The sequence below is a fragment of the Sprattus sprattus genome (genome assembly GCF_963457725.1).
Source record: "Sprattus sprattus genome assembly, contig: SUPER_1_unloc_2, whole genome shotgun sequence".
Taxonomy (NCBI): domain Eukaryota; kingdom Metazoa; phylum Chordata; class Actinopteri; order Clupeiformes; family Clupeidae; genus Sprattus; species Sprattus sprattus.
This window is the reverse complement of record NW_027667071.1, coordinates 40,001-52,500: the sequence shown is the minus strand read 5'-3', so window position 1 is coordinate 52,500 and position 12,500 is coordinate 40,001. Positions and strand designations below refer to the sequence as shown.

The 12,500-nt window shown below is 42.7% G+C and overlaps 1 protein-coding gene across 1 annotated transcript in view; it reads right to left on the bottom strand.

The window, feature by feature from the left end:
* Positions 1–9,028: 9,028 nt before the first annotated feature.
* LOC308380110 (uncharacterized protein) overlaps positions 9,029–12,500 on the bottom strand; it is a gene marked incomplete at its 3' end in the record, with an annotated part of 3,821 nt that continues 349 nt past the window's right edge. Inside the window, exons 2-3 of the mRNA XM_080860885.1 lie at positions 11,788–12,004; positions 9,029–10,377 (exon numbers count right to left, since the gene is read on the bottom strand). Coding sequence (XP_080717011.1) covers positions 9,029–10,377; positions 11,788–12,004 — 1,566 coding nt within the window. The remainder of the gene's footprint in view (positions 10,378–11,787; positions 12,005–12,500) is intronic.

The window sequence follows — 12,500 nt, the reverse complement described above, 5'->3', positions numbered from 1 at the left end:
ATGCCAGGGTGGGCGGGATTGGGATTTCCCCTCCCGGAGACCAAAACTAATGGCAAGGAGTTTTCCCCAAACTATTCTTTGTCCACACCAAAACCTACTCTTTTGCCCAAACCTATCAGGCTCTTTAGGCTCCTCACCTGGCCTTACTTCTCATGACCAAATTGAAACATTTCGATGTTTATTTAATCGTTTGTCTTGAGTTCCAACCACGTTCCGACAGGCGCTACGCCCGTCACCGTAGGCAAGACTCACTAACATAAAGGCTATAGCCTAAGTTGACAGTCAAACAGCGTACAAGAATTACGAATTAGTAATGGCTATTATGTACAGTACGTTGTGCCTTGTACGGTGCGAGATGGGTGCATTATGCCGTATTAGTTTGAAAGCTGAATTCTGATTCTGAAACTTCACCACAGGGTTATCATCCAAGTGTTGTGCACGATAATTGCGATTCCTCTTACATATCTTTTCATATGGAATACCAGGAGGAAGCCATGCTAATGTTAATTTGAGACGGGTCCAGGAAACCTCAAATGTAAGTAAACGTTCTCGATGTAGGCTAGGCTAAATATTTTCTGAAGGCCGTGTACGCCTACCCCATTTGAATTGTAGCACCACCATTTAGACGCGAAGTTAGTCTGGGCAGTTTTGTATATTTAAGAATTGCATTGCTGTCATACCGATTTAAACGGCTCCTTGTTGACGCTTTAAGAGATCTTTCGTCAACTTACCGTCGTCGTTCCGTTCTTCTGTCGCTGATAGGGAGTCATCCAGATGAAAACAAAATGGAGCGTCTAAAGTAACTTTTTAGTTTCACTTTGGTCTAGACTGATGTAAAATGTCTGACAGGAGGAGTGGTCAAAAACAGGATCAACCCATTCTTTCCCATTATGGAGGTGCATGGCACAGTTAAAAAGGTCCATAGATATACGTCAGTAAACTGAACTTGTAATACCCGTCAGCGATTGTAAGAATTAGGTTAAGATGTAAAAATGAAGCTCATTTTCTGGATGGATTTGTTAAACCAAGTACGTAAATACAGTTTTGAATGAAGTACGTTAGTTTCTTGTCGATGTCATTATTATTGTTATTCTTATTAGTAGTAGTATATGTATTATTATTTGCCAGTTTAATACATTCAAGTAGGTGTGGCCTATGAGTACAACTGGTCGTATACCTCTTTTACACGTGCTAGTAAATATGACTAAAGTAATGTATTGGATCTGTGCTGTTGAATTTCATCAGATAGGCCTACTGGACTGTTTGCTAATGATGTTCAAGCTCGCATCTCTTGCCAGTGGTTGCTCAAGTATTAGCCTCAGTTGGCTGCAGGTGCAGCATGTGGCCTGATGTTGACGTCAGAACAGAAAAGAGAGCAAAATAACAAAAAATGTTTTTTAAACGATTTCTGTGCCCTTTGATTCTTTCATGTGTCCACATGTCCCTGTCCAAGTGGTATAAAACCAAGAGTGATACATGCACCAAACATGCCATTAAATCACCCATATTCATACTGATTCAGGAGACCATGGCTGTTCACCAGGAATACAAGCTATTGTCTGGGAGGACAAAGAGACAGCTTATTTCTACTGCCTCCACCAAAGCAGTAGGCCTATCCCTGTACATTCAACCAAAGCAGTAGCCTATCCCTGTACATTCAACCAAATACATGAATAAATATCCTCCACTAAAGCAGTAGGCCTATCCCTGTACATTCAACCAAAGCAATAGCCTATCCCTGTACATTCAACCAAATACATGAATAAATATCCTCCACTAAAGCAGTAGCCTATCCCTGTACATTCAACCATGGACATGAATAAATATCCTCCACTAAAGCAGTAGCCTATCCCTGTACATTCAACCATGGACATGCATAAATATCCTCCACTAAAGCAGTAGCCTATCCCTGAACATTCAACCAAATACATGAATAAATATCCTCCACTAAAGCAGTAGCCTATCCCTGTACATTCAGACAAATACATGAATAAATATCCTCCGCCAAAGCACTAGGCCTATCCCTGCACATTCAACCAAAGCAGTAGGCCTATCCCTGTACATTCAACCAAATACATGAATAAATATCCTCCACTAAAGCAGTAGCCTATCCCTGTACATTCAACCATGGACATGAATAAATATCCTCCACTAAAGCAGTAGCCTATCCCTGAACATTCAACCAAATACATGAATAAATATCCTCCACTAAAGCAGTAGCCTATCCCTGTACATTCAGCCATGGACATGAATAAATATCCTCCACTAAAGCAGTAGCCTATCCCTGTACATTCAACCATGGACATGAATAAATATCCTCCACTAAAGCAGTAGGCCTATCCCTGTACATTCAACCATGGACATGCATAAATATCCTCCACTAAAGCAGTAGGCTTATCCCTGTACATTCAACCATGGACATGCACCTCCCTACCTGCATGAATGAATTAATGAATGAATTACTCCCCAAACCTCCACCTGCACCCTCAGGTCTTCAAACAGCTTGCTCCGCACCATGGGCGACTGGGCCTTTTGCTCGGCAGCGCCACATTTATGGAACAGCCTCCCTGACCACCTAAGGGCAAAGCAGACGCTGGACTCCTTTAAAGCTGGACTTAAAACTTTTTTATTCAGGAATGTAACGGCTCTATTGCAGTCAGGGACGGAGACGGATTTGCAGCTTTTCAACTTTATTCTGATGATAAACAAACAACGGATGACATACGAGTATCGCTGACAGGCATATTTCTTCTGTCTCGCTATATACACATTATCACACAAAAGCAAACCAGTGCACAAACAAACAATTAAAACAACAATGCACGCATAACACACACATGTTGGCATTGGAGCGTCATACCTGATGATAAACAAACAACGGATGACATACGAGTATCTGCACAAGTGAAACAAAATAGAAAACACGTCAGGTTCAGTATGGCTATTAGTAGGGATGAGAACCTTTACGATTTTAACGATTCCGGTTCCTTATCGATTCCTGCTTATCGATTCGATTCCTTATCGATTCTCTTATCGATTCTTATTGGGTAAGGGGTGAAAAAAGAGCACAAACGGGTTTTTTACATTAATGTTCTTTTATATAAATTTCTAGAATGCTGCACACACCATAAACAGAATGTTTACATAAATAACCAAAAACTTTTATTAAAAAACAGACATTCTTGCCACTAAATATAAAACAACAATAATTAAATGCATATGTGGTGAGAGTGTCAACTCTAAAGCTATACATTGACATTGCAGAGCACTGTTGATTGCTATTTCACTCATACTGTATAGATGAGTGTATTAGTGAACGAGTGAAATAGCAAACAACCCCTATACAACCCTTCCTCTGCTACCTACTGATCTTTCTTTTCCAGAGCAGAAATACCTCAGGAAATGTCTCATAATTGTTGGAACATTACAATGCATCCAGGTTTAGTTTAAGTTAGTCCAATCTAAACCCCTCCCTCATTGCACTCTTGAGATAAACTAAATCTGGCAATAAAATGGCACTAACAAAATCGTTGAATTGTCTGATCTGACATGAAGCCCTTGTTATTGAGTAAACTGAAGGACTGTATATTTTCTTGTAGGTTGCTTGGTTGTATGGCTAATTGCGAACTATTATGCTTAACGCTTCTAATAGCAATGTAGAACCCACTACAAACACAATAACGTACTGAAACATACTTACTTGTATCATGCACACAATGCCTCACATACGTATTTGAACAAAGATGATTCGCAAACTAGGCACTCAGTATATTTTAAACTTAACTATTGCTGCCACTGAATTGAAAGAGAAACGTATCCATATCTAGGGAGCTGCACGCGTTGCTAGGCAACGCCATTATTAACGGAGTCTTTTGCGTTTCATCCCTGACTTACCAAGCCAAGGTAAAGTCCTCAAAATGTTTTATCATAACGGTGTTACTCGTGTGTTATCAGCAAACTTTCTAGAACCAACAGAGGGGAGGCAAGCACTGCCTCTGCCTCAAGCCAACGGCTGAAAATAGAAGATTCTACAGCTAAGCTAGCCTACGTTATATGACAATGTCCAACATCGCCCATTCTGTTAAGCAATTAAATGCTAAGTTTAGTTATGGTTAACACGACAACGCAAACGTTTGCTGATAACACACGAGTAACACCGTTATGATAACACATTTTGAGGAGTTTACCTTGGTAAGTTAGGGATGAAGCGCCGTTGTTAGTTAGTCAAAAACATGACAATCTTGTAATTTAATACCATGTTGTGTGCTCAAGTGCTTATTCATAGTAGATGTACCTCCTCCCTTTGACGAAATACATGTTTTACAGACGTTACAAGTGACCATGTTTGCATTTGTTCGAGTGAAATAAAGCCACACTTTAGATCGCTTCTGTCTAGTTGCCATTTCTGCTGCGGTCTGATTTTTTAATGGAAGAGTTCGCGCATGCGCAAACGGCACAGAGGTCCGTTTACAGACCCGGTTTTGAATTTGGCTAACGATTCCAAAGATTCGGCTCATTAGGAACCGGTTCTAAACAAGAACCGGGTTTCGGTTCCCATCCCTAGCTATTAGTATACTATTCTATATTTAGCTAGCTTCGGAACGTGAGTAGTGGAAGGTTCCCAGTGTTCTAGCTTGCTAATCTCCGTGTGAACAATGAACCTCGTGTTCAAGAAATATTATATAATCAAACTTTCTGCCCATTAACAAACTTACATTACAAACCATCACATTACATACTTATTATAGAAAATACAAATTACATGTCGAACTTCTCGACATTTATTGCATCTAGCTATCTAAAAATGTACAAATTGTGATGGTCATTTTTCGTTATGGACCTACCACTGACAGGCATATTTCTTCTGTCTGATTATGACAACGACATATGAATATAATAACTTGCAGACCTGCAGTACGTCACATCTCCAAAGGTGGCTCCAAAACACCAACAGTAATAAAACACGCTTATTTATGGCAAAACTCAAACTCTATTTACATTTAATCTATTTGCATTTATAACTCCGTTACAGGAAGGCATTTCTGGCCTTGTGTTAAATATTTTCTGTTATGCTTGTGCTAATATTTAAATTGGTTTTTAATTTTATTGCATTATTATAGTTAATTTCTAATATGTAGGCACTCTGAGATTCTTTGGAATGAAAAGTGCATTAAAAATAAAATGAATTATTATTATTTATTATAACCAAATACATGAATATGCGGCAACTGAAGAAGTTCGACCCGCCAAACACAATGATGGTGCACTTCCACACCTGCATCATGGAGTCCATCCTCACCTCCTCCATCACCATCTGGTACGCTGCTGCCACTGCCAGTGAAAAAATCAATCATTCGATATGCTGAGAAGGTGATTGGGTGCAATCTGGCATCTCTACAGGACCTGTTTGCCTCTAGGACCCTGAGGTGTGCAGGGAAGATTGTGTCCGACCCCTCCCACCCTGGTCACAAACTCTTGGAGGTACTTCCCTCCGGCAGGAGTCTGCGGTCCATCAGGACCAAAACCTCACGCCACAAGACCAGCTTCTTCCCGGCTGCAGTTGGCCTCATTAACAAGGCCCGGGACCCTATTAGACTCCTAGCTAATCATGAACAACTTTAAGGCTAACAGACGTGAAGTTCCCAATGCTATTTGTCTGCATAGCAACAGCCACACAAAGGGGGACTATTTTCTTTTGGCTACTGAAATGCGGTAGACAATGTTTGGTGACTAGAGCTGCGCGTCGGGCCTAACAACGGGCCTAACAACACCCTCGAACAAGTACATTATTGACGATACCGTACTGCCTCTCGAACCTTATTGCTTAAATATTTTATTTGATTATCTTTTAAAATATTGTAGTATTTTCTAAGTTTTACTTTTTTGTTATTTTAAGTTTTTCTTATGTTCTGTAGTACTTATTCTATTTGATTTTTATTTATTGTCTGCACCAATATGCCAAAACAAATTCCTGGTAGGCGTAAACTTACTTGGCCATAAAACTAAATGTGATTCTGATATCCTCCCCCAAGCAGTAGGCCTATCCCTCAACGTTTAACCATGAATGGCCACTAGATGGCAGTAGAACACACTGGATTAGCTGTATTACTGCCAGTGACGTCATTCCATGAGCTCCAACTGTAAACGGTTGCATTAAGTTTGTGTGGTAAAGTAAGGTGCCGCTTGTCCATAAAACACACACACACACACACACACACACACACACACACACACACACACACATTTGATTTAGGCAATGTTTTATTTACAAGTATAAATATAACATATTCACCTGAGACAGACCACTCTTTTAAAACACACACACACACACACACATACAAACTTGTTTACAAACCTGCGTACATACAGACTGCTACAGTATACTTAATATGTTGCAAACACACACACACACACACACACAAACACTCCAACACACATACAGTACACACACAGACACAGTATACACAAACACATGCTAACTTGTATACAATCCTGTGCACACACATACAGACCGCTATATTTAAATACACACACGCACACATCAAATTGAAAAAACTTTAACAGAGAAGGCTAGGACACAGATTTGGCTATAAACCATTTATTTATTTATTTCCATGTACTACTTGGTTTCATTGAACTTTTGATCAAATGGATTACCCACTTCTTGGGGGGGGGGGGGGGGGGATGTCTTCGTCTAGCTCAGGGGTGTCAAACTCAAATACACAGAAAATAAAGAAAATGGGTGTAAGTCGAGGGCCGGACAGTGGGGCAAGCGCTCCCTAAATTGGGTATGCTACCAACGCGGGGACAGTGCATTGTGGGACTTGCAGTATTTGTGGTGCGTTCGACATACCAGCGGCCGTGGCAGACAAGCTCAATATTAATCCTGAGGAAAAATTAGGCAAACCAAATCAAATGTTACCGTTGCTCATTCAAATCAATGGAACTTTTTTGCAACATTCTGAGGAGCTGGCGGGCCGGATTAAATGGCTTGTCGGGCCTGGTGAGTTTGACACATGTGGTCTAGCTCAGTGCAACAGCAAAGAAGTGCCACCAGAAACAGGGGCAACATTTATTTAGTTCCCACTGTAGGTAGACTGGGGAGTCCCTGTCATGGCTGCAGGGACAAGAGATATGGTCTGGGCCACACGCACACACACACATACACACACACACACACACACACACACACACACACACACACACATACACACACTAACACTCACACTCACACTCACACTCACACTCACACACACACTCACACATACACACATACACACTAGAGATGCGCGGTTGGCGGTTGCACCCGCGGACTCCGCGGTTAAACCGCGGATCGGGCGGGTGACGTGACAAAAATTAATATTTTAATTAAATTCGGGCGGGTGGCGGTTTACCCAACGAAATTCAAAATATCTACACATTGTTAAATGTCGTTACCTACATCCAAGCACATTTTTAAATAATCAAATTTTCATCAGGCAGTAAATTGGCCTAGTTCCGTGTATGCATACAAAGCAAACAAAGGAAGCAAAAAAGTTCAAATTAAGTGACGATGCCTATCATGACGCGTCTCTTTGCAACGCCGCAAACCTGCAAGCTATGAGTCAGCTGTCAGTATTGGAAGAAGCCTTACCGTGTCGTAGATGAAACTGCCTGGGTTATTTTGTTTCGTTAGGCTATTAGTTATATTTTAAAACAGCCAGTCATTGTAGCCTACCACTCGTGGAATAAGGAATTTCAAAGAGATGATGGAGTGATTAGACTCAGAAGTGACATTGGGCATTGGCAGCGCGAGATGTTCAGAACTTCTAGCTCAGTAACATCACCAGCTAAGAAAGAAGGTAAGAAAAATAGTCGGAAAACTTTGATTTGCAAGGCAAGCAGGCAAGTGTTGGGGTTGTTACAGTATAAAGCCTACAATGCGGTGAAATTTCGGAATTAGGCTAACAGACTCGGCGTTTCCTTCTAAACTAAAAACAAGGCTATTTTACCCTATTAAAATGGTGGACCAAATTGCGTTTTATTACAATGATAAAAAAGTGTAGGCCTACTAGCCTATGGTAGCCTAAGGTCAGGTTAGCCGATGTGCTTGGCTATTTTAAAGTTTCTCTCTGAGCATCGATCGGAGACAGACGTCACTTCACTGATAATATTCTGGGGATAGGCTACAACATAGCCAATAGGCTTTCATACTAGGGGCTTTATCCTTTAAATATCTTTGCGGCATTGGATCAGTCTCCTTTCAAGAACAGGCAAGAACTGTCTAGCGCCTATACCTAAAAAAACAACAGGCGGATGGCGGGCGGGTGCGGTTTTGAAAATTGGTCAAAAAAATTGGTGCGGATGGATAGCGGACGGATCATGCGTTTTGTGATGCGGTTGCGGATGAAATAATAGCCCATCCGCGCATCTCTAATACACACACACACACTCACACTAACACTCACACACAGAGCTGCATGGTTAACACATAGAGTTGTGTGTGTGTGTGTGTGTGTGTGTGTGTGTGTGTGTTTGTTGAGAAGCAATGGCAGAACACATTTCAGGTAGAATGATGTCATTTTCTTGATGTTCATGATTGGCTCAGCAGACGCGTGCTGATATTTCATTGGACGAGACAGAGCCTCTAATGTAAATATTATGAATATTGCACACGCTTGTATAGTACACTTTATGGCTTAATTCACACGCACTCAAAACACTGATGATCATAACAACAAAATGTCTGTGTCTGACCCCTGGTGGTGTGGAGTGAAAACACTGATGATCATAACAACACAATTTCTGTGAAAACACTGATGATCCACACAATGTCAGTATAAAATAATACGATGGATCACACAATAATAACCAGCCGTAAAACACAGTTCATTAAGAAGACCTTCGACAAAACCAATCCTGGAATATCACACAAATTCAGTCCATGTTGTCTCAGTCTATGGCAGTCTATGAAGTTGTTTCTTTTTTTGTGAGTGCGTAACTGTGACTGACCCCAGGTGGTCCAGCCCCACAAGTCCAGCCTGGCAAGCTATGAGTGTAGAGTCGTTTCCTTTTTGTGAGTGCGTAGATGTTTCTTTAAATCCCCAGACTGGCTGAAGCTCTTGCCACACTGGGTGCAGTGGTACGGCCTCTCCCCTGTGTGGGTGCGCTGGTGTCGTTTGAGGTCTCCCTGGAGAGTGAAGCTTTTGCCACATTCGGAGCAGTGGTACGGCCTCTCTCCTGTGTGAATGCGCTGGTGGCGTTTAAGAGTGCCATCTGTGGTGAAGCTCTTGCCACACTCGGTGCAGTGGTACGGCCTCTCTCCCGTGTGAATGCGCTGGTGTTGTCTGAGAGCGCCACCTTCTGTGAAGCTCTTGCCACACTGAGAGCAGTGGTACGGACGTTCTCCTGTGTGTGTGCGCTGGTGCTGTTTGAGATGATCTTCTCTGGTGAAGCGCTTGCCGCACTGGGTGCAGTGGAACGGTCGTTCTCCCGTGTGAGTTCGCCGGTGGCGTCGAAAACTCGCCTCTGGAGTGAAGCTCTTGCCACATAGGGAGCAGTGGTACGGCCACTCTCCGGTGTGAGTGCGCTGGTGTTCCCTCAGATCCCTCTCGTCAGAGAGCCCCTCTCCGGTGTGAGTGCGCTGGTGTTCCCTCAGATCCCTCTCGTCAGAGAGCCCCTCTCCCGTGTGAGTGCGCTGGTGTTGTCTGAAGAAGAGCTGCTCCCCAGCGCCATGAAGCTGCTGCTGCTCCTCACGGTCATCTGAGGAGGGAAGCTGAAGATGCTGTTGCAGGCGGTCATCTGGGGAGGGAAGCTGAAGATGCTGTTGCAGGCGGTCATCTGAGGAGGGAAGCTGAAGATGCTGTTGCAGGCGGTCATCTGGGGAGGGAAGCTGAAGATGCTGTTGCAGGCGGTCATCTGGGGAGGGAAGCTGCTGCTGGTCGAGGCGGTCATCAGCAGGGAAGTTGGTGGCACACAGGCAGCAATGATGGCTGGGCTCCTCCTGCTGCTCTGAAGACGAAGCTGAGATCTTAGAGGGGGGATCTGCGCTGGACGGCACGCTTGAGGATGTCTGTATGTGTGTCTGTGTTTGTTGGTTGCTGTCCCCACCGCTTTGGGAAGTTGTGTTTATGTGTGTGTGAGTGTGTGTCTGTGTTTGTTGGTTGCTGCCGTCACTGCTTCTAGAAGGTGTGTGTGTGTGTGTGTGTGTCTGTGTCTGTTGGCTGCGGCCCCCACCGCTTCTAGAAGGTGCCAGAGTCTCTGATCTGATCTGTCCCGACCTCAGCAGGCGCACATACTCATCCGTGTGGCTCCTCTTGATGTGCTTGTGGAGGTAGATCTGAGCCGTGTAGGAGAGGGGACACAGGGAGCACGAGAACACGACGGACGCCTCTGACCCTGAAAGGCAGAGAAGAAGACAGTGGAATTAGTGCCTAGAATTTTGAATTAGTGCAAAGAATTTAGAATTAGTGCTTAGAATTTAGAATTAGTGCATAGAGTTTAGAATTAGTGCATAGAGTTTAGAATTAGTGCATATAATTTAGATTTAATGCATAGAATTTAGAATTAGTGCATATCATTTAGAATTAGTGCATATCATTTAGATTTAATGCATAGCGTCTGTTCTGTGCACTTCAGGAACTGTCTGGCTTGGTTCAGCCACCAAACTGGACAAGAACAGACTCCAACGGACAGTCAGGTCTGTTGAAAAGATCATCGGTGCCAACCTGCCCACCATCCAAGACCTGTACACCGCCAGAGTCAGGAAACGGGCAGGGAAAATCACTGCAGACCCCTCACACCCCGGAAACAAACTTTTCAAACGCCTACCCTCTGGTAGGCGTTACAGATCTCTGTTCACAAAAACCTCCAGACACAAAAACAGTTTATTCCCCCTCGCCGTCTCACTATTGAACAACTCAAAGTAACATACATAATTATCCATGTAGCATATATATTTATCCCTGCACTTTTTGCACTCTCCACTTTCTTCTTTGCACTACTGTAACAATTCACAGGTCCTGTACATACTTTGTCAAACTTTCATAGACCATTGCACTGTTTGTTTTTGTATTGTATTGTGTTTGTTTTGTATTGTGTTGTTATGTGTATATGTGTAATACATATGTGTAAGCACATTGAGAGTCAGTTCACCAGGTCAAATTCCTTGTTTGTTCTAACTTACTTGGCAAATACAATCGGATTCTAATTTTGAGAATTTAGAATTAGTGCAGAATTAGTCAGATTTAGTGCATATAATTTAGAATTAGTGCAGAATTAGTCAGATTTAGTGCATATAATTTAGAATTAGTGCATAGAATTCAGATTTAGTGCATAGAATTTAGAATTAGTGCATAGCATTAAGATGTAGTTCATAGAGTTTAGAATTAGAACACACTTAACATCCAAGCCAACCACTGTTACACAGACACACACATACACTTTTACATACACACACGCGCACCACACACACCACACACACACACACACACACACAGGCATACATATTTTCAACCCTGGGCACACGCATTTAACATTACATCACTGATCATCGGGCCACGTTCACACACAAACACACTGTTACGCACTGTTAAGCACCTTGAGACATCTTTGTATGTGAAAGTGTGCGATACAAATAAAATGCATTATTATTATTATTTTGTTACACACACACACAGGCCCACTTCATTCTTTCAACCGTGGGCACACGCATTTAACGTTACATCACTGATCATCTGGGCGCGTATGCCCACCAATGTGTGTGTGACAACGACAGAGGAACGACAATAAAGAGGAGTCATCTCTCACCCAGCTGATATGGCTCCGACACGTATCCATCAGAAGCCGAATCGGAATCTTCTTCATTGATACTAGATCCGGACGTTTTCCCGCCGATCAAAGCCTTGAACGGTACCGGCAGTGGTGTCTGGTCCACGCGACTGCCGCCGTGACTCGAGCCCGGTGATCTCACCGCGGAAGCTGATCTTGACAGGTCCATGCGCGGGGTCAAGGCGAAGTCGTAGTCCTGCACGTATCGGATAACTTATAGCGCCACTTATGCCAAATGTTATGAAAGGTAACATTAACTAAATGACACTAACACTAACGCCTGTGACTAATGTTATGAAAGGTAACATTAACTAAATGACACTAACACTAACGCTTGTGACTAATGTTATGACAGGTAACATTAACTTAACGACACGAACACGAACCCTTGCGACTTCTGCCATGTAACATTAACTAAACGTGAAGAGGCTGTTTCGCTAACGATAACATTGGCTATTTAACTAGCTAGCGTTACTTGGCAACGGTCCTCCCCGTCTTTAAACAAAGGCTTTCTGAACATCAAATGGCAATCTACATTCATATTCTATGATACTACTAGTAATCGTCAAGTAGCGTTAAAACAAAAGGCACAGAAAACGTTACAGTGGATTTCTTATCTTGGCTGGTTGGGCTCCACTTTAGAGTTTACATGCTAGCGATGATAACGTTGTCCGTTAGGTTTTTTTAAGATC